Source organism: Plecotus auritus (assembly GCF_963455305.1).
Source record: "Plecotus auritus genome assembly, chromosome: 2".
NCBI lineage: Eukaryota > Metazoa > Chordata > Mammalia > Chiroptera > Vespertilionidae > Plecotus > Plecotus auritus.
In genome coordinates, this window is record NC_137771.1 from 65913024 (window position 1) to 65931629 (window position 18606).

The 18606-nt window shown below is 39.8% G+C and overlaps 1 protein-coding gene across 2 annotated transcripts in view; it reads right to left on the reverse strand.

Annotated features, from left to right (window-relative positions):
- The window catches only part of ZNHIT6 (zinc finger HIT-type containing 6), a 60350-nt gene extending 43963 nt beyond the window's left edge, over window positions 1-16387 (reverse strand). The window contains exons 1-5 of one of the 2 annotated variants that reach the window (XR_013959842.1): window positions 15570-16366; window positions 14409-14474; window positions 13455-13561; window positions 13284-13369; window positions 3688-3791 (exon numbers count right to left, since the gene is read on the reverse strand). Coding sequence is in view for 1 of the 2 variants with exons in the window: in XM_080654358.1 (XP_080510484.1) it covers window positions 3688-3791; window positions 13284-13369; window positions 13455-13561; window positions 14409-14474; window positions 15570-16195 (989 nt within the window). In the remaining variant the exon portion in view is untranslated. Of the gene's footprint in view, window positions 1-3687; window positions 3792-13283; window positions 13370-13454; window positions 13562-14408; window positions 14475-15569 lie in introns of both variants that reach the window. The other variant, XM_080654358.1, reaches the window with a different exon arrangement.
- Window positions 16388-18606: the final 2219 nt, after the last annotated feature.

An 18606-nucleotide genomic window follows, 5' to 3' on the forward strand; every position in this document is an offset into this window, starting at 1 on the left:
TCTGGGATCCCTCTCATAATCCAGGACTGCTGGCTCCTAACCGCTCACCTGCCTGCCTCATTGCCCCTAACCGCTTCTGCCTGCCAGCCTGATCGTCCCCTAACTGCTCCCTTGCTGGCCTGGTTGCCCCCAACTGCCCTCCCCTGCTGGCCTGATCTCACCCCCAACTGCCCTCCCTGCCAGCCTGGTCGCCCCCAACTGCCCTCCCCTGCCAGCCTGGTCACACCCAACTGCCCTCCCCTGCCAGCCTGGTCGTCCCTAACTGCCCTCCCCTGTAGGCCTGGTTGCCCCCAAATGCCCTCCCCTGCAGGCCTGATCACTCACAACTGCCCTTCCCTGCCAGCCATCTTGTGGTGGCCATCTTGTGACGTGAAGGCAACCATCTTGTGGCGGCCATCTTGTGTTGATGGTGCATGAGGGCGTCGTGCGAGGGCATCGCATGAGGGCATGATGCAACCTAGGTTTTTATTATATAGGATGTAATATAGTAAACTATATCCCCAGGATTTCAGATACGGAAATATAGACCTTTAATTGTCACTGTATATTATTTACTAAGTGTCAGGTACTACAGTATTATTTCATTCAATCCTCTCAACAACCCAGTAAATTTGATCTTACACAAGATCACCTCATGTGCACCAAATGGTAGAGGCAATCTTTAAATAGAGGTTTATTTGAGTCAAAGCCTTAACCACTTTTGAAAGTTGAAGAAAACATTGAAAATGAGTTTCTTCAAAACACAAGAGAGAACAGAGGTGAAAAAAATTATTTAAAAAAATTTAGTATTTGCTTTTTCACTCCTTCCAACAAATAACACTCTCATCATCTATAACCTTGGTCATTTTCATATAAATGGCTGAGAAAACACAGGTATCCCAAAGAAGGTACTTCTAAGTGGGTTTTTTTCCCTCTATCCTTAAAGTACATGACTTTCATTATTTATCTTGTTACTTATATACCACCTTTTAGCAATCAAAATTTTCTATAATCCTGATTTTGCCATGCTTTAAGTTCAGTAAGTATGTCTTCTGTATTCATCTAAATCAGTGCTTCTCAAATAAGGGTGATTTTGCCCCTCTTCTCTGCCCCCATCTCACGGGACACCTGGCAATGTCTAGAGACATTTTTTGTTGTCACAACAAAGTGTGCATGTGTGTGTATGTTTGTGTGTTTTTGCTACCAACATTTAGAGGGTAGAGGCCAGGGATACTGGTAAACATCCCAAAATGCAGAAGAGAGCCCTTCCAAAATAAAGAATTCTCTGGCTCAAAATATCAACAGTGCCAAGATTTATAGCACTGATGAAAATGCTGAACAAGAATGAACAAAATATTGAGATTAAAGAGATTACCAAAATGATTTATGAGTAGTAAATATTCTTTAAGCTGGGAACTCCTGTTAATACTTTTTTTTATTCATCCAACATCTTAAATCAGACATTTTAAAATTCAGTTAGTAGAAAAACCATTTTCATTAAAAAATATAACAGGTCATTTAACAATTAACAAATAGAAAAATTCAGTTACATAGATTAAAAAATTTTTCCCCACTGAACTGACTCCCAAAATGATTTTACAAATGATAGGTCATCTTAACTCAGCAGACTGCATTAAAATCTAATGTTATAATTAAATTTTAAGATATCACTCTGAAACTTGTGAGCAAATATTCCATATCTCACTAGCAATTAAATGAAATAAAATTAAAACAAAATATTATTTTAACCTTTAAAATGGGTAAAAAAAATTTTGTTTTTAATACTTACTTGAGGATATTTTTCCCATTGATTTTTAAGAGAGAGTGTGGAAGGGAGGGAGAAAAAAGGAAGGAAGAGAGGGAGAGAGAGAAACATTGATTGGTTGCCTCCCCACACTCACCCCAACCAGGCTGGGGATCCAACAAGCAAACTTGGTTCCGTGGACCAACGCTTCAACCACTGAGCCAAACTGGCCAGGGTGGTAAAAGTGTTTTAAAAAAGAGATAACTCTTTTATGCCTGCAGGATATTCAGTGAGATATTTAAACAGATATTCTCATATAGTACTACCAATGGAAATGAAAACTGGTTTAACCCTAATTTATTACTAGCCCCACTTTATAGATGAGGAAATTGAGGCACAAAGCAATTGGGTGCATTAACTTAAGACCACATAGCTAGGAAAGGCTGATGAGAGAAATTTGAACTCAGGCAGACTGGTCTAGTTTGTGCTCTTACCCACTCCAATTTTACTATCTCTGTGTTTTACAGACTTTTTTTTTTTTTTACAATTATTTAACATGTATCAAAAATGGAAGGCAAAATTAAAGGATAAACAGACTGATGAAAATGTTCAAATATATGTAACAGAGCAAGAAGAGATATAAATAGGCACATCTGAAAAGAAATAAAAATTTAATCATCAAATAGACAAAAAAAGTTTAAATATTCAATTAAAGTGCAGTATAACTAAGATATGTACTCTGATACTATTTTTGATGAAGGTACAAAGTGGTACTTTTTTAGGGAAAATAACTTGGAGTTTCTCTAAAAAGTTTAAACCCATGTAGTCTCTGACCCATTAATTCTGCTTTCTAGGAACTAATCCTACAGAAAAAGTCACATAAGCACCCAAAATAATCTATTCAATGATATTTATTACACAACATTATTTGTAACAATTAAAAACTAGAAATAAGCTAAATGTGCATGAATATGGGAATAATTAAATTATTATACAGTAGTCATAGTTGGGACAGACAACTTAAAAATAATGAGGCAGATTTGCATTAACAAGAAAAACAGTCTATACTATACTTTTAAAGGGAAAAAGGCTAGCTGGAGAAAAATAAAAAGTGTGTGCCTTTATTTTTGTGAAGGCACAAACCAGTCACATTAAATTTCAAACAAATTATGTCAATTTCCAGATATTTTAGTTTCAAAATGTACAAAGGAATCATCTCACATTTAATAAATAGAAGGCATTACTTTACTTCTGGAAGCCAACCAGGAAAAAGGAAAACCACCTTTACAAATATTTATGAATTGAAACATACAAAAAAAAAAATAAGTGGATAACATCACCTTCTTATAATAAAACATGTTGAAAAGGTAGAAGGTTTAAATAATAATCTGATGGTCTGTCTTTTCAATTTATGGAGTAGTAAAATTGGAAGGAATCTTAGATTTTACTTAGTACAAGCCTCACATCTTACAGATGAGGCCTAGAAATAGGAAGTAATTTGTACAAGTTCTTACACATACTAAGAGACTGAAGAAGAAGGGACTCCGTTGTTGTTTTTTTTTTACTCTAAATCCAGAATCTTGACTTTTGAAAGGTATTACCCAATGATTTAGTGGGCTACTTATAATATCCTGAAATCCTTACAGTACTCTATACTATTGGAGCCTTTTTGATCTAACACTTTCAGAAAGCAGCAAACTAATCTCTGTTGTATTTATTACCTGTACTCACATTCACTGCAGAGTAAAAGTTTCCCAAGTCTTTTTCTTTCCCATAACTGGCTCTCAAATGAAATCTTAAGTTTCTAAATGCTTATTTTTCATTTCTATAGTCATCTTTTCATAGACCAATAACAAACAGCTCACAGACCACACTACTGGTATCTCTATAGCAAACTAAACCTTAAAAATGTTCCTGATAAAATCAGAACACCGGATAGACTAAGGAAGAAGTTAGGAACTTACTTCTTATCGAAAAATGTTGAATTTTCTTTCCTCTTGGTGAACCCATTTGGTAGAAGTTTTAAGTTAATACCTTGCCTTCGGGCACGATTTTTCATAAAGCACATCTAACAACAACAAATATAGACAAATTAATTTTAAAATTCCTTAAATTTCAAAAGTGAATAAAATAATGTTCAAAATATAATAGTTAAGAGTTATTGAATGCTTATATTTTACCAACTGTGCTAAGCAATACTGTTGTTTAATACTCACAATACTATGAGACAGGTACTACCATTACCCCCATTTTAGCAGTGAGAATTCATAAGATGCCAACATTATACAACTTTTTTTAAAAAAACATCTTATTTTATTTTTTTAATTCTCACCCAAGGGCATTTTTCCACTGATTTTTTAGAGTGGAAGAGACAGGGAAAGACAGAGAGAAATAGCAGATGTGAGAGAAACACATCCATTGGCTGCCTCCTGTACATGCCTGACCAGGGAGGGCCTGGGCCTGGGAGGAGCCTGCAAGCATGGTATGTGACCTGGATTGGAATCAAACCTGGGACCCTTTGGTCCACAGGCCGACACTCTATCCACAGAGCCAAACCAGCTAGGGCTATACAACTATTTCTGAGAGAGCCTGTATTCAAACCCAGGTCTGTGTAATTCCAGAGCCTGTGCTTTTACCCATATACTCTATAAGCCAAGAGAAGGATTAAAAAAAAGAAAAAAAGACATTTGACAATCATAGGTGTAGTTACCTATATAGTTCTTTCTCTTTTACTGATTTGTTGTTGTTGTTAATCCTCACCTGATTAGATGAAGTGATTTGGTAAACAAGGTAGTGGAAAACACTCAATAGGTACACAAAAAAAATTTGTTTTAATGAGGATAGTTTAACGGACCCGTGGGATAACATCAAGCGTAACAACATTCACATCATAGACGTACCAGAAGGAAAAGAGAAAGCAAGGGATTAAAAACCTATTAGATGAAATAATGGATGAAAACTTCCCTATCTTGGCAAATGAAATAGACATAGAAGTCCAGGAAGTGCAGACAGTCCCAAACAAGACAAAATCAAAGAGGCCCACACCAAGAAACATCATAATTAAAATCCCAAAGGACAAAAAAAAAACCTTAAAGGCAGCAAGAGAAAAGCAATTAGTTACCTAAAAGGGAGCTCCCATAAAACTGTCAGCTGATTTTCTCAACAGAAACTTTGCAGGCCAAAAGACATTGGCACAAAATATTCAAAGCAATGAAAAGCAAGGATTTACAACCAATATTACTCTACCCAGCAAGGTAATAATTTAAAATGGAAAGAGATAAAGAGCTTCCCAGATTAAAAGCTAAATGAGTTTATCACCCCGAAACCATACAACAAAACAAATTTTAAAGGGACTTCATTAAGAAAAAAAAAAGATTTTAAAAAATGAGTAATAAAATGATGGTAATATATACCTATCAATAATTAACTTTAAATGTAAATGGTTACATGCTTCAATCAAAAGACATGAGGTGGCTGAATGGTAAGAAAAAAAGACCCATACATATGCTGCCTACAGAGACCTACTTCAGATCAAAAGACACAAAAACTGAAAGTAAAGGAATGGAAAATAATATTTCATGCAAATGGAAACAAACAAAGGAAAAAAGCTGGGGAACAATAGTTCTATCAGACAAAATAGACTTTAAAACAAAGGCTATCTATAACAAGAGACCAAGAAGGGCCCAGCAATTCCACTTCTGGTATTTAACCAAAGAAAGCCAAAACACTAACTTGAAAAGACAAATACATCCCTATATTCACTGAAACATTATTTATAATAACCAAGATATGAAAGCAACCTAGTTGTCCATCAATTGACAACTGGTAAGGAAGCTGTGGTGCATATATAAAATGAAATATTACTCAGCCATGAAAGAGTGAAATCTTGCCATTTGTGACAACATGGGTGGATCTAGAGGGTATTATGCTAAGTTAAGTAAGGTAGAGAAAGACAAATACCATATGATTTCAAATATGTGTGTAATGTGAAAAACAAAATAAACAAAAAAACAGAAACAAACTTATAGAGAGAACAAACTATTGATTGCCAGGTGGGAGGGGTGTTGGGGAGCTAGGTGATAAAGGTGAAGAGATTAAGAAGTACAAATTGGCAGTTATAAAATGGTCATGGGAGGTAAAGTACAGCATAGGGAATATAATAAAAAATATTGTAATAAGTATATAACTATGTGGTCAGGGGTGCTAGACTTATCAGGGGGATCACTTCATCCTATACAATAAAGAGATAATATGCAAATTGACCATCACTCCAACACACAAGATGGCCACCCCCATGTGGTCAAAGATGGCTGCCACAAGATGGCTGGCAGGGAAGGGCAGATATGGGCGATCAGGACAGCAGGGGAGGGCAATTAGGGGTGACAAGGCCGGCAGAGGAGGGCAGTTGGGGGCAACCAGGCCAGCAGGGGAGAGCAGTTAGGGGTGACCGGCCAGCAGGGGAGGGCAGTTAGGGGCAACCAGGCCTGCAGGGGAGGGCAGTTGGGAGCGACCAGGCCTGCAGGGGAGGGCAGTTGCGGGGGGAACCAGGCCTGCAGGGGAGGGCAGTTTGGTGTGACCAGGTCAGCAGGGGAGGGCAGTTGGGGGGACAAGGCCTGTAGGGGAGGACAGTTGGGGGGGACGAGGCCTGCAGGGGAGGGCAGTTGGGGGGGACCAGGCTTGCAGGGGAAGGCAGTTGGGGGGGAACCAGGCCTGCAGGGGAGGGCAGTTTGAGGTGACCAGGTTGGCAGGGGAGGGCAGTTTGAGGCGACCAGGTTGGCAGGGGAGGGCAGTTTAAGGCGACCAGGTTGGCAAGGGAGGGCAGTTAGGGGCAACCAGGCTGGCAAGGGAAGGCAGTTAGGGGTGACTGCGCCAGCAGGGGAACAGTTAGGCATCAATCAGGCTGGAAGGGGAGTGGTTAGGGGTTGATCAGGCTGGCAGGCAGAAGAGAAGTGGTTAGGGGCAATCAGGCAGGCAGACAGGCGAGCGGTTGGAAGCCAGCAGTCCTGGATTGTGAGAGGGATATCCGACTGCCCACCGGGATTGGGCCTAAACGGGCTGTCGGACATCCCTTGAGGGGTCCCAGATTGGAGAGGGTGCAGGCTGGGCTGAGGGACATCGCCCCCGCCCCCCGTGCATGAATTTCATGCACTGGGCCTCTAATAAATTATATAAATGTCTAACCACTATGCTGTATACCTGAAACTAATATAATATTGACTGTCACCAAAAATTAAAAAATAAGAAATATTTAAAAAAATAAAGCCAAATATATAGGCAATTTTATTAAAATGTAAATGAACTTAGTGATTCAGTTAAAAGTTACTGTTGTCAGACTATAGAAAACCAATTATATGGTACTTAGAAAAGACATAACCAGAACATAAGGATACTATAGTAAAAGTAAGGGGAAAAAAATCACACTATGCAAATACTCAGCAAAGGACTAATGTTCCCTGAGATATATATCTAATAATTTAGCCTTAAAGTACTAACTGAACCATAAGGGGAAACAAACAAATCCTTTTGATTTTATCTATTGGGAAATGTTAACCTACCTCTCTCTGGAACTGATAAAAAAAAAAATCTGTATCGTTATAAACAATTTGAACAACATAACTAATAAATCTAACCTAAAAGGAATATATAGGCTATCTATTCAGCAATTGCAGAATACTTTTTATTTTTCAAGCAAACAGAACATTATAAAACATATCCACATGCTGGGCCATAAACACAAGTCTTAAATGTATTTTAAAGGATTGAACTCAGAATAAAAAATATGTTCTCTGACCACAATGCAATTAAACTAAAAATAAAAAAGAAGGATATAACAAAAGTCAAGAGGATACATGAACAAAATAGGAAAGAAATAACAGCAATTGATCAAGAAAAAAATAGAAGACACAGTAACCAATATCACAAATGAAATGACTATAATTCATACAAACATATATGTAAAAGAGATTATAAAAAACTTTATGCCAATAAATATGAACATTTGTGTCAAATGGACAAATTCTTAGAAAAATGTAATTCATTAACAATGACTCAAAAAGAGAAAACCTGACCAGTCCCATAAAAAATAAAGAACATACCTGATTGGCTCAAACGCTAAGCACATATTGGTTCATTAATAAATTTTACCAAATTCCCAAGAAATAATTCTAATAATTAAGTCCAATAATCCAATGAATCCAAAAACAAAATGAAAACATTCCCAAATAATTTTATGAAACTAGAATCATATAGATATGGAAACCTAAGGAAATACTAAAATGGAAAATTAGAGGTCAATCTTACTCATGAACAGAAATACAAAGTGTATGAATGAATAATGTGTACACACACATATAATACAATGAATTCTGCAAAGTATAAAAGTATGCTTTGTTATGATAATAACAACACCATGTAAGTTTAGCTTAAAATAGAAAACCAATTAAAGGTTTATGATAAAATCTCTTAGCAAAGTAGAAATTCTTTAATGTAAATATCAAATTATTCTACTAAATTTAAGTGCAAACATCTTATTAAAATCTTGAAAGGTTTTCCTCTATGGTCAGGAGTTACAAAACAACAATGTACAGAATAGTTAACATAGTGGGCCTGAGACTATTATCCTTAAAAGGTTCTGCTTATAAGGTTGACCCTTGGCTGGTGTCTGGGAATTTGACTTATTATTAAACTAGAGGCCTGGTGCACAAAATTCATGCATGGGGGGGGGGTGTCCCTCAGCCCGGCCTGCATCCTCACAATCTGGGACCCCTCGGGTAGGGTTCCTAGGCCTGGCCAGCGATCAGGGCCTATCGGGGCTTTCCTTTCCCCGGCTGCCGGCAGCTGGCCCTGCCCCCACCACTGCCACTGCTTGCCATCTGTGCGGCGCTGCCCCCCCATCCCCCAGTCACCTCCCTCTGTAGGCAACAGGCGTGGGGTGCGATAGTTTGGCTGGCCTGGGCCTCCCACTGCAGGGCAATCGCTGGCCGGCCCCACACACCTGCCCCAGCGTCACTGTCTGGTGGCCTGGGCCTCCCTCTGTGGGGTGATCAATCGTGGGGCCCCCAGATTGATCGCCCCGCAGAGGGAGGCCCTGCCCACCCACCGCAGTGCCACAGACAGGCCTCCCTCTGTGGCTGCCGGCCGGGTGGTCTGGGCCTCCCTCTGCAGGGCGATCGATCGTGGGGCTCCGAGATCGATGGCTCCGCAGAGGGAGGCCCTGCCACCCACCACAGTGCCACTGGCCAGGTAACCTGGGCCTCCCTCTGCGGGGCGATCGTGGGGCGATGGTGGGGACCCCCGACCAATCACATCACACCCGCCTTGGCTGGCCGGGCACCAGTGCGTGTCATAGCATGGTTGTCTGGGAAGTTCCTCTGGATGGTCGTTCTGCTGTTCAGTCGATTTGCATATTACGCTTTTATTATTATAGATGGTTCCCTAAACTGATATAAAACTTTTCCAAATTATAAAAATGGTTCTCTGTGCCGAAATTGTTTGTATAAACAATGTGGATTATTTGCTTTCCTTCTGGGAGTCTGGGATTTGGTACAAGCTGGGCAGAGGGTGCTTCTGCAATCAGCTCCCAATAAAAACCTTGCACAGTGAGTCTCTAATGGTATTCCCTGGTAGACAATACTTCACATATGTTATCACAGCTCACTTGCAAAGGAATTAACTATGTACTGTGTGACTCCAATGGCAGAGGATTCTTGGAAGCTTGTATTTGAATTACTCCAGACTTTACCCCAAATGCTTTTTCATTTTGCTAATTTTACTCTGTACTCTTTCACTGTAATAATATACCCATGAGTACAACTGTATGTCAAGTCCTGTGAATCCTTCTAGCAAAATCCTTCTATCAAGCCAAGGGTAAACTTGGGACTTGCAACATAAATATCCCCTGTCGTCACTAGTATCTGACACTGAATTGGAAGTCCTAGCTTTTTCAATAAGGAGAGAGAGGGAGAAAGAGAAAAGGAGAGGGAGGGAGAGAGAGAAGATAGGGAGAGAGGGAGAGTGAGAGAGACAGAGATCAAAATATTAAGGATAGGAAGAAATTGTGATGAATTATTTACAGAAAAAAAAACCTAAAGAATTTATAGATAAGGTACTGGGATAGATTATAATATGGTTGCTCACTATACAATAAATAATAACAAAAAACCATTCATAAATATCAGCAAAGAGATAATAAAATTAAAATGCTATTTAAATTAGCATGAAAAAGTCGTGCCCAGGAATAAATCTAGTAAGAAATGTGCAAGACCCCCACTGAGAAAATTAGATATTAAAGAAGGCACAAATAAATGCAGAGATACAACACAACCAAGGATTTAAAGATTCAATGCTGAAAAGATGTCTCATCACTCAAGTTATTCTATAAAATAAATGGAACCCCAATCAAAATGCTCAGGTTGGGGCAGGAAGAACTGTAGAACCAACAGGCTGATTTTTCCGATTTGTAGAGAATTACAAAGAATATAGCCATAATCTAGAAAATAAACAAAGAGGGAGGACTTACTCTAGTAGATAGCAAGTTTCAATAAAAACAAATAAACAAAAAATTACAACAAAAAACAAAACACCGCTACAATAATTGGTGTGGATAGACAAGTGGAGCAGCCAGAAACTGACCCAAGCATATATGGATGCTTGATATAAGACAAATATGGTCTTGCAGAGCAATAATGAAAAGATGAACTTTTCAATAAATGGTGCTAGTAAAAGTGGATTATCCATATGGAAAATTAAATGGGACCTCCACTTCCCATGTTACACAAAAATTAATTCCAGGTATTTCACAGATATAAATGTGAGATGCAACACTAAAAGCTTTTAGAAAATAACTATGGGAGAACAACTTTATAACTTCAAGGTAGGTAAGAGTTTCTTTATAAACACATAAAACTAATTATGAACGAAACATGATAAATTTGACTACATTAATATCAAGAACATTTATTCACCACAAGACACTATAGAGTGAAAAAAACAAAACAAACAAAAAAAAAAAACAACGAAGTATGGAATAAGATAGCATAGACAACTAACAACCAGCATCCAAGAAATACAAAGAATTCCTAAAAACCAGTAAGAAGAAAGCTAATCAATGAAAAGATGAGCAAAAGCCTTAAACAAACAGGCATTCCACAAAAGAGAAAATCCAAATGGCCAATAAAATATTTGAAAGGTGTTCAATCTCATTAGGAATCAGAGAACCGCAAATTAAAAACCACAATAAAATTATGCAGCCATCTAATGGACAAGTTTTTTTAAAAAAATGTATTTTTATTGATTTTGGAGAGGAAGAGAGAGGGAGAAAGAGATAGAAACATCAATGATGAGAATCATTGATTGGCTGCTTTCTGCACACCCCAGATTGAGGATCGAGCCCGCAACCCAGGTATGTGTTCTGACCAGAATCAAACTCTAATCTCCTGTCATAGGATGACACTCAACCACTTAGCCACATCAGCTGGGCAACAAAAATTTTTAAACTTTGACCACATCAAATATTGGATAGAATGTGACAATAGGTGACATTTACACTCTACTGGGAGCTGGTATAACCACTTCGGAAAATGTTTTGGTAACACCTAGTCAAACTGAAGATATGTACACTCCACAACAAAGCAATTCCACTCCCAGATATAAACCCCAGAAAAACATGTGCGCACGCAAACTACAATTCATAAACAAATGGTTCATAGTAGCATTGTTTCTAATTTTTTTCTTTTGTTATTACAGAAAACTCAAAGTCTACCAAGAAAAGAATGGATAAATTGTGGTACTGTCTTAAATTAGAAAACTATCCAGAAATAACAATGGATTAGAGAAGGGCACAAGGGGGAGCAGGGAACTTTTGAGAAGCAGGTGAATGCTCTAATTTTAGACTTGAATGGTGATTAGATGGATGTTAACTTTATAATTATTCATTAAACAGTGTATTTTTTATGCTTTTTTATGTGCATGCCAAACTTCACAGTAAAAAGAAAAAATTAAAGAGCAATTTATCTTTTAAGTAGAATTCTAATTAAGCTTAAGGAAAAAAGTTGATGCACGATAATCTTTCTTTCAGATACATGTAATATGTCTGTACTAAAAACACCAATAAAACATCTTTAAAAGGTATTAAAATTCTGCAACTTCAATATTAATATAGTGTCTGAAAAAATGACATAATTCCATGACATGATTTAATATTACTAAAGAATTTCTGGAACAATAGCAGCTACAAAATATTTCAAACATGTAAGCTTTAATTTTGAATAGTGCTCAATGAATGAAAAAATGATGAGCCCTGGCTGGTGCACTCAGCTGGTTAGAGCATCATCCCATACACCAACAGGTCTTAGGTTGGATTCCCAGTCAGGACACATACCTAGGTTTTGGGTTCGGTCCTCAGTTGGGGCATGTATGAGGCAACAAATCGATGTTTCTCTCTCACATCGATGTTTCTCACTTTTTCTCTCTCTTCCTCCCTCTATCTAAAATCCATAAACACATGCTCAGATGAGGATTAAAAAAAAAAAAGGGATGAAAATTATGTGTATTAAAATAGCAAGTCCTATTAGCTATTCCTTTAAATCCATAATCTAACTGCTTCCTAATAATTCTAATAGTATTATCATCTGTACCTGAAGCAACTGCTTTTAAACTGGTCTCACTGCTTCCAATCTCCCACTCTTATCAGCTAAAGTCCATTTTCCAGACAGCAGTAAGAGTGATCTTTCTAAAAGCATACTCTCAGAACCTTCCTATGTCTTCTAGTTTCTTTCTTTTTTTTTTTTTTTTTAAATATATTTTATTGATTTTTTACAGAGAGGAAGGGAGAGGGATAGAGAGTTAGAAACATCGATGAGAGAGAAACATCGATCAGCTGCCTCCTGCACACCTCCTACTGGGGATGTGCCCGCAACCAAGTCACATGCCCTTGACCGGAATCGAACCCGGGACCTTTCAGTCCGCAGGCTGACGCTCTATCCACTGAGCCAAACCGGTTTTGGCTATGTCTTCTAGTTTCACTTAGAATAAACTAGAACCAAATTTCATCATTCTCCTCAACTACACTTCAGTCGCCTTGCCCTATTTTAATTCTTCAAACACACCAGCCTTGTTCCTGACTGTCTTTACTTTTGTCTCTACCTGGTATAGTCTTCCTCCAAATGTTCACAAGACTGCCTCTTTCTCATCATTCAGATCACTGCTTAAATGTCATCTCTCAAAGCAGCTTCTCCTGACCCCTGTATCAAAAACAGTACCCTCACAACCTCTTCCCAACAAACAGTATTCTCATTTTCTTTAACCTCTTGTGCCTTCTTTATTTTCCACATGCACTAATTCCACCTGAAATTAAATATTTATTTCTACTCAACTTCTGTCTCTCCCCTTACAAGACAAGTTCCATGAGGTGAAGGCCTTTGTTTTGGTCAGTGCTGTATCCCTAGTAACTGGAATAGACTTCAGACTGTAGTGGCCACCTAACACATTTTGTTGAGTGAAATAAATGAATCTAATTAATTAAAAGGAATTCTAACTGGAAAAGAGTAGGAGAAATACTTACATGTTTATTGCTTAATGATCTTTTCAATAAAGCATCTCTGGAAATATGGTCTGCTGTTCTTGCCACATCTTCCAAAAATCGATAATCTAAAAATTTCAAAACAGAAAAATAAACAAACAACATATAGCAATGGCCAGGAAGCAGCAATCTGCTATGCATAAGATGGCTTACCACTTAGGAGATCCATTTCAGTAAACTGTTGTAATGAAACATAGGCAGTTTTATCTCGAACTCCATTACATGTCAGTTCTGCTTTGTGTTTCTTTACACAGGGCAAACTGAGGAGAAAAGAAGAGGCACTTTTATATTTTGAGGTAACAATGATACAGATGGAGATAATAAGGTAGGAAATTATCTGTAATAATAAAAGTGTAATATGCTAATTAGACCAGCCATCCTTCCGGACAACCTTCTGGACAAAGCCAGGTCTGAAAGGGAAGCCCAGGTCCGGGATGTCTGCGGGCAGCCAGAGGAGGGAAGCCCAGGTCCCGGGTGCCTGCTGGCGGCTGAAGGAGGGAAGCCCGGTGCCGGAGGGAAGCCGGTGTCGGCAGCCGGGGGAAGGAAGGCCTACTCTTGCACAAATTTTCATGCATCAGGCCTCTGGTATACTAGAGGCCGAGCGACCAGCGTGCAGCAAATCGTGTGTGGTTAGGGTCCCTAGGCCTAGCCTGGCCTCTGCCGCCCTCATGCTATGTGAAGCTCCCCGCCACGGGATGCTCCATGATGCTTGCGGCCCCTCAACTGCTCCCGAGGTTCCCCCTGCCCCTCGACTGCTCCATGAAGCTTGCTGCCGCCCCCGTGAAGCTCACCGCTGGATGCTCTGCGAAACTCCCCCTCCCCCCCCCACCACTGCTCCCCGATGCTCTCCCGACCCCTCAACTGCTCCGTGAAACTCCCTGGCTCCGCTGCTTTACGAAACTCGCTGCTGCCTGGGTGACTGCTCTGCTAAGCTCACGGCCGCTCAACAGTCCCCATTCCCACCCCGCCGCCAGCCCCTCCCTCCTCATGGTGAGCAGCTTGGGGGCTGGGAGAGAGGGGGGACAGGGAGGTGCTCCATGCACTTCATGGTGACCGGTTGCCCGTTCGGTCGTGACGCCACCTAGCTCTTTATATATATTAGGATACCTGCAAGAATGCCGCATACAACGTGGACATCTGTACTTGGCTTCTTCTGTACCACAAGTTTCACATCTACAAAAACCCACATGAAACGTAATAAATTATCAGTTATTAACTCTACTTATTTGTTTATAAAATTTTAATCTGAGTTAATTACTCATCACGATTTACAGACATAGTGAATAAAATATATGCAAGTAACTCTGACAAAATACTCAATAGCTGTCAAACATTGTTAGAAAATTCTCTTCTAGGAAACTGTCTCCAAATGACTACATTTACAATGTTGTTAGCAATATGTAACTCAAGAAAATATGTATTAGATTTGTTTAAAAAATCATCTCACTTTTGACTTCTTTTACTACTATCATCAGAGAAAGAGATTATTCAATGACATTTTTAACTTGTAATTCCTGGCAATCTCTTAACAATTGTGTGTGTGCTATATCCAGAAGTTCAATCCATGAGTTATGTTTAGTATAGGCTCACACACCAGTAAAACTGTGTAAGACTCAGTCAAATTCAGAGAATAGCAGTTGAATCTTTTTCCTCAACTACACACCCAACCTGGAATAGGCATCAGAATAATCTAGGTCTGCTATTACTACCTGTCTTCACCTGCTATTCTAGGACCTATTGTGTTCTAGATAGTAAGAGTCCCAAGAATCTGATCACTCTTTATTTCCTATGTCACATGATCACACACAACTGGAAAAACAAATAAAAATAACGAACAGTCATAGTACTCTTAGAAAACTAATCAACTGGATGAGTTTAAGTGCATTTCTGTATAATTTTAACTTAATCCACTTTGACGTTGTTAGTTTTATTAGACTTTTCCTCACCTCTCTCCTCCCTCAAATAAATACTGAGTCAAGGGCACATAAGTCAAGCCAGAATCTGGTCCAAGGGTTTTCTGGTCCCCAGAATTTTCATCTTCTGACTTGCTCAGGGGACGCTATCAACCTCACATATTTTCATTGAATTTGTTATATGACAAAACCCTCCACAGCCCCAATTCCTCGCTCCCCACACTCCCACCACCCAGGTTCCAGGGACCCAACTTGTGCTTAATTTTCTGCACCAGCTGGTTGTGTAGTTTCCTTCAGACTAGACAGCAGAGGACTCCACAGCCTTACCCCCCCAATGGATTTCTCCAAGCCCTACCTTGACATGGCCAGTTTCCGCTTCGAGCCCACGGGGCCATTTATCGGAGGCTCTTCTTTCACCTTTGTATCATCCAATATTTCTTCCTTCGGGAAATACTTTTCTTCTTTTACACACACTTCATCCATCACTTCTTCTTTTATGTTCTGAGCAAAAACCATCTCTTCCTGTTTTATCTCCAAGTTATCTTTCCTCTCTTCCTTCACTTCCAGCCAGTCCATCACCTCTTCCTTCACCTTCACTTTCTCTTCCTTTATCTCTGGCCCATCCACCTTCTCTTCTTTTACCACCAAACTGCCCTCCACCTCCTGCTTCACCTCCAAGGTGTCTGGTTTCTCCTCCTTCACCTCAGGCCCATCCTCCACCTCCTGCTTTATCCACCGGCCATCCAGCACACCTTCTTCCATTTCCGACCAGTTCGTATTTTCTACCTTCACAGCCGTTGGAAACACTCGCATTTCCTCTGCCCTCTGTGCACTCCCTTCTTCTCTATCCCCTATTTTCTCCATTCCTGTCAGCCCATTCCCCGCCTCTCCACCGCCGGACTGGAGCGGCAGCCGCGCCCCCTCAGCTCCGCGCTGGAGACCGCCTCCCGACGTGGCTTCATTTTCAGCAGCAAAATCCATCAGCTCACGACCCTTGGCCTCCGTTGCCACCCTGTCCTTCAATGTGGCTGGTCCACGCCAGGAGGTATGAGTTACAAGCGGGAAGAACTACACAGGCCCACGTGCTAGAAGTCACAGGCCGTGAACGCCGACCTGGTGTATTCCGCCAAGCGTCGTAAAGCAACGCTTCTGCGCCACGCCACTTCACGACTCAGAGAGATCTTTACGGCTCTCCGGTGGTTCTCCCAGATCCTCAGAGAGCATTGGCGTGAGGCCACGCCCCACCGTGGTCCCGCCTTCAGGGCGGGCTTTGCCCAACATTTCCCCTCGGGGCGCCGCCTCCCGCCCCACCCTCTGCGCCTGACTACAATCTAGGATCTGGAGAGAAGCCGAACCATAATCTTGGAATGGGAAGACCAACCTGATCTGTATGGAAGATTAAATCTAATCTTGTATGAAGATGGAATAAATATGTTACGCCTCAACAAGCTTCAGTTTCTTCACCTATGCACTAGAGATGATGGTATTACCAATCTCTTAGGGTTACTGTGACGATCAAATGGAATCGTGCATGGAAAGAAGCTAGCTGTGACTGAAACAGACTCAATATATGGTGGCTCTTATACTGGTAATCCAGATAGGTTTCCCGTAGAACAGAAGGCGTAACTTTTATTCTATCAATCCTTCTTAATAGCCCAAATCATGGTGCTGTTAGGTTTTGTTAGCAGGATTCTCTGCATATCTCTTAATTTTATTTTTCCCACCTCTTTATTGTTTCCAGATATTTCCTGGGAGATTTCCCTAATTTCTACCTTACTAATATGTTATTTGATGGTATCCAATCTGTTCGTCAGCCCATCCACTAAATTCATTTCAGTTGATTTATTTTTTCATATTCAGTATCTTAATCTTATCATTGCTTTACAATATTCTCCCTTATATCTTTGTAGGTATTTATTTTATTCGTTTAAAATGTACCACTTTTTTTGTCCATTAATTCTGCTCCTCTAGTACAAATTGTCCAGTGTTCTAACAATTTTTTATGAAATTATACTCCTTAGATGCTGTAATATTTTCCCCTGCAATCTCATATTTATTTGGGAATATCAGCAACTTTAGATATAATTCGTACTAATTCATACTTGAAAAGGGAGCATCAAAGCCCAAGTGATTTTTGTTTGTTTGTTTGAGAGGGGAAGTAAAGAGAGTGGATGAGCCTTATGGTAGAAAATCTTTGGTGTTGCAATCTGGGCTCCACTTGTCCCAATCTGCCCTTCCATGAGGAGAACATGCCATTCAGGTTACCCTCTGCATTTGTCATCCCTTTCCCAAGAGCTACTGTTTTCTGTAGCTAGACCCCAGGATGGAAGAAAGAGAATAAAAGAATTGTTCCAAACTAACCTGTATTCACAGTTATGCGCTTTATTGATGTTACTCTTCCTCCTTGGGCAGGTGCTGGGCTGGTCCCGCTGTTTTCTATGCCCACCTTGAGTTGGGGTGGGCTGTGATCCATCCAGGGTAATGTGGATAGAAAGGGCACAATCAGAGATTATCTCCTATTCTACCCCTTACCTCCAACAGTGTCCATCTATGACTCCAGGAAAGCCACCACAATGAGACCCAAATCCCTTTCATTTCCTAGGGGTTTCTCAGAACTTCTGAGTTAGGCTTCAAGATCCATCACCTCCTTCTCACTTACTAACATCTTCAGGATTAGACTTGGGGACTCCAGGAGGCAATAGTGTTATTAGTTAAGAATGGAATTCTCCATAGTGAATTTTTAGAAAATAGTAACAGTAATACATTTCTTAAATGCTTTAAAGGTTCTTCCAATATCCTTCCCACTGGGCTTCCCATAACATTGTTCATATGTTTCCAGGATGCAAGAGTCTTCATTATATTCACAATTTGAGGAAATGTAGTAATTTCCATATGCTTGTCCACGGACCCTTGCATCAGCATCACCTGTTATACTTGGTCAAAAACAGATTTCTGGGCTTCTCCTAGAGGTATTGAACCAAAATAGAGTGAGCTGTTGGGAATTATTTTCTTTTTAATTTTTTAAATTTTTATTTCCCCTCTCTTTCTATGAGTTTATTTCTTTGTTTAATCATTTCACCTTTTTCACCCAGCCCTCCAACTGCCTTCAGCCTGGTCTCTGTATCTATGAGTCTGTTTCTATTTTGTTTGTTACTCTATTTTTTTCACTAGATTCTGCATATAAATGAGGTCATATGGTACTTGTCTTTCTCTGACTTATTTCTTTAGTTCACTTAGCATAATACTATCCAGGTGTCACAAAAGGTAAGTTTTGTTTTTTTGATTTTTTTACGGCTGAGTAGTATTCCATTGTGTAAATGTACCATAGCTTTTTTATCCACTTGACTACTGATGGCCACTTGGCTATCTATAATAATAAAAGCATAATATGC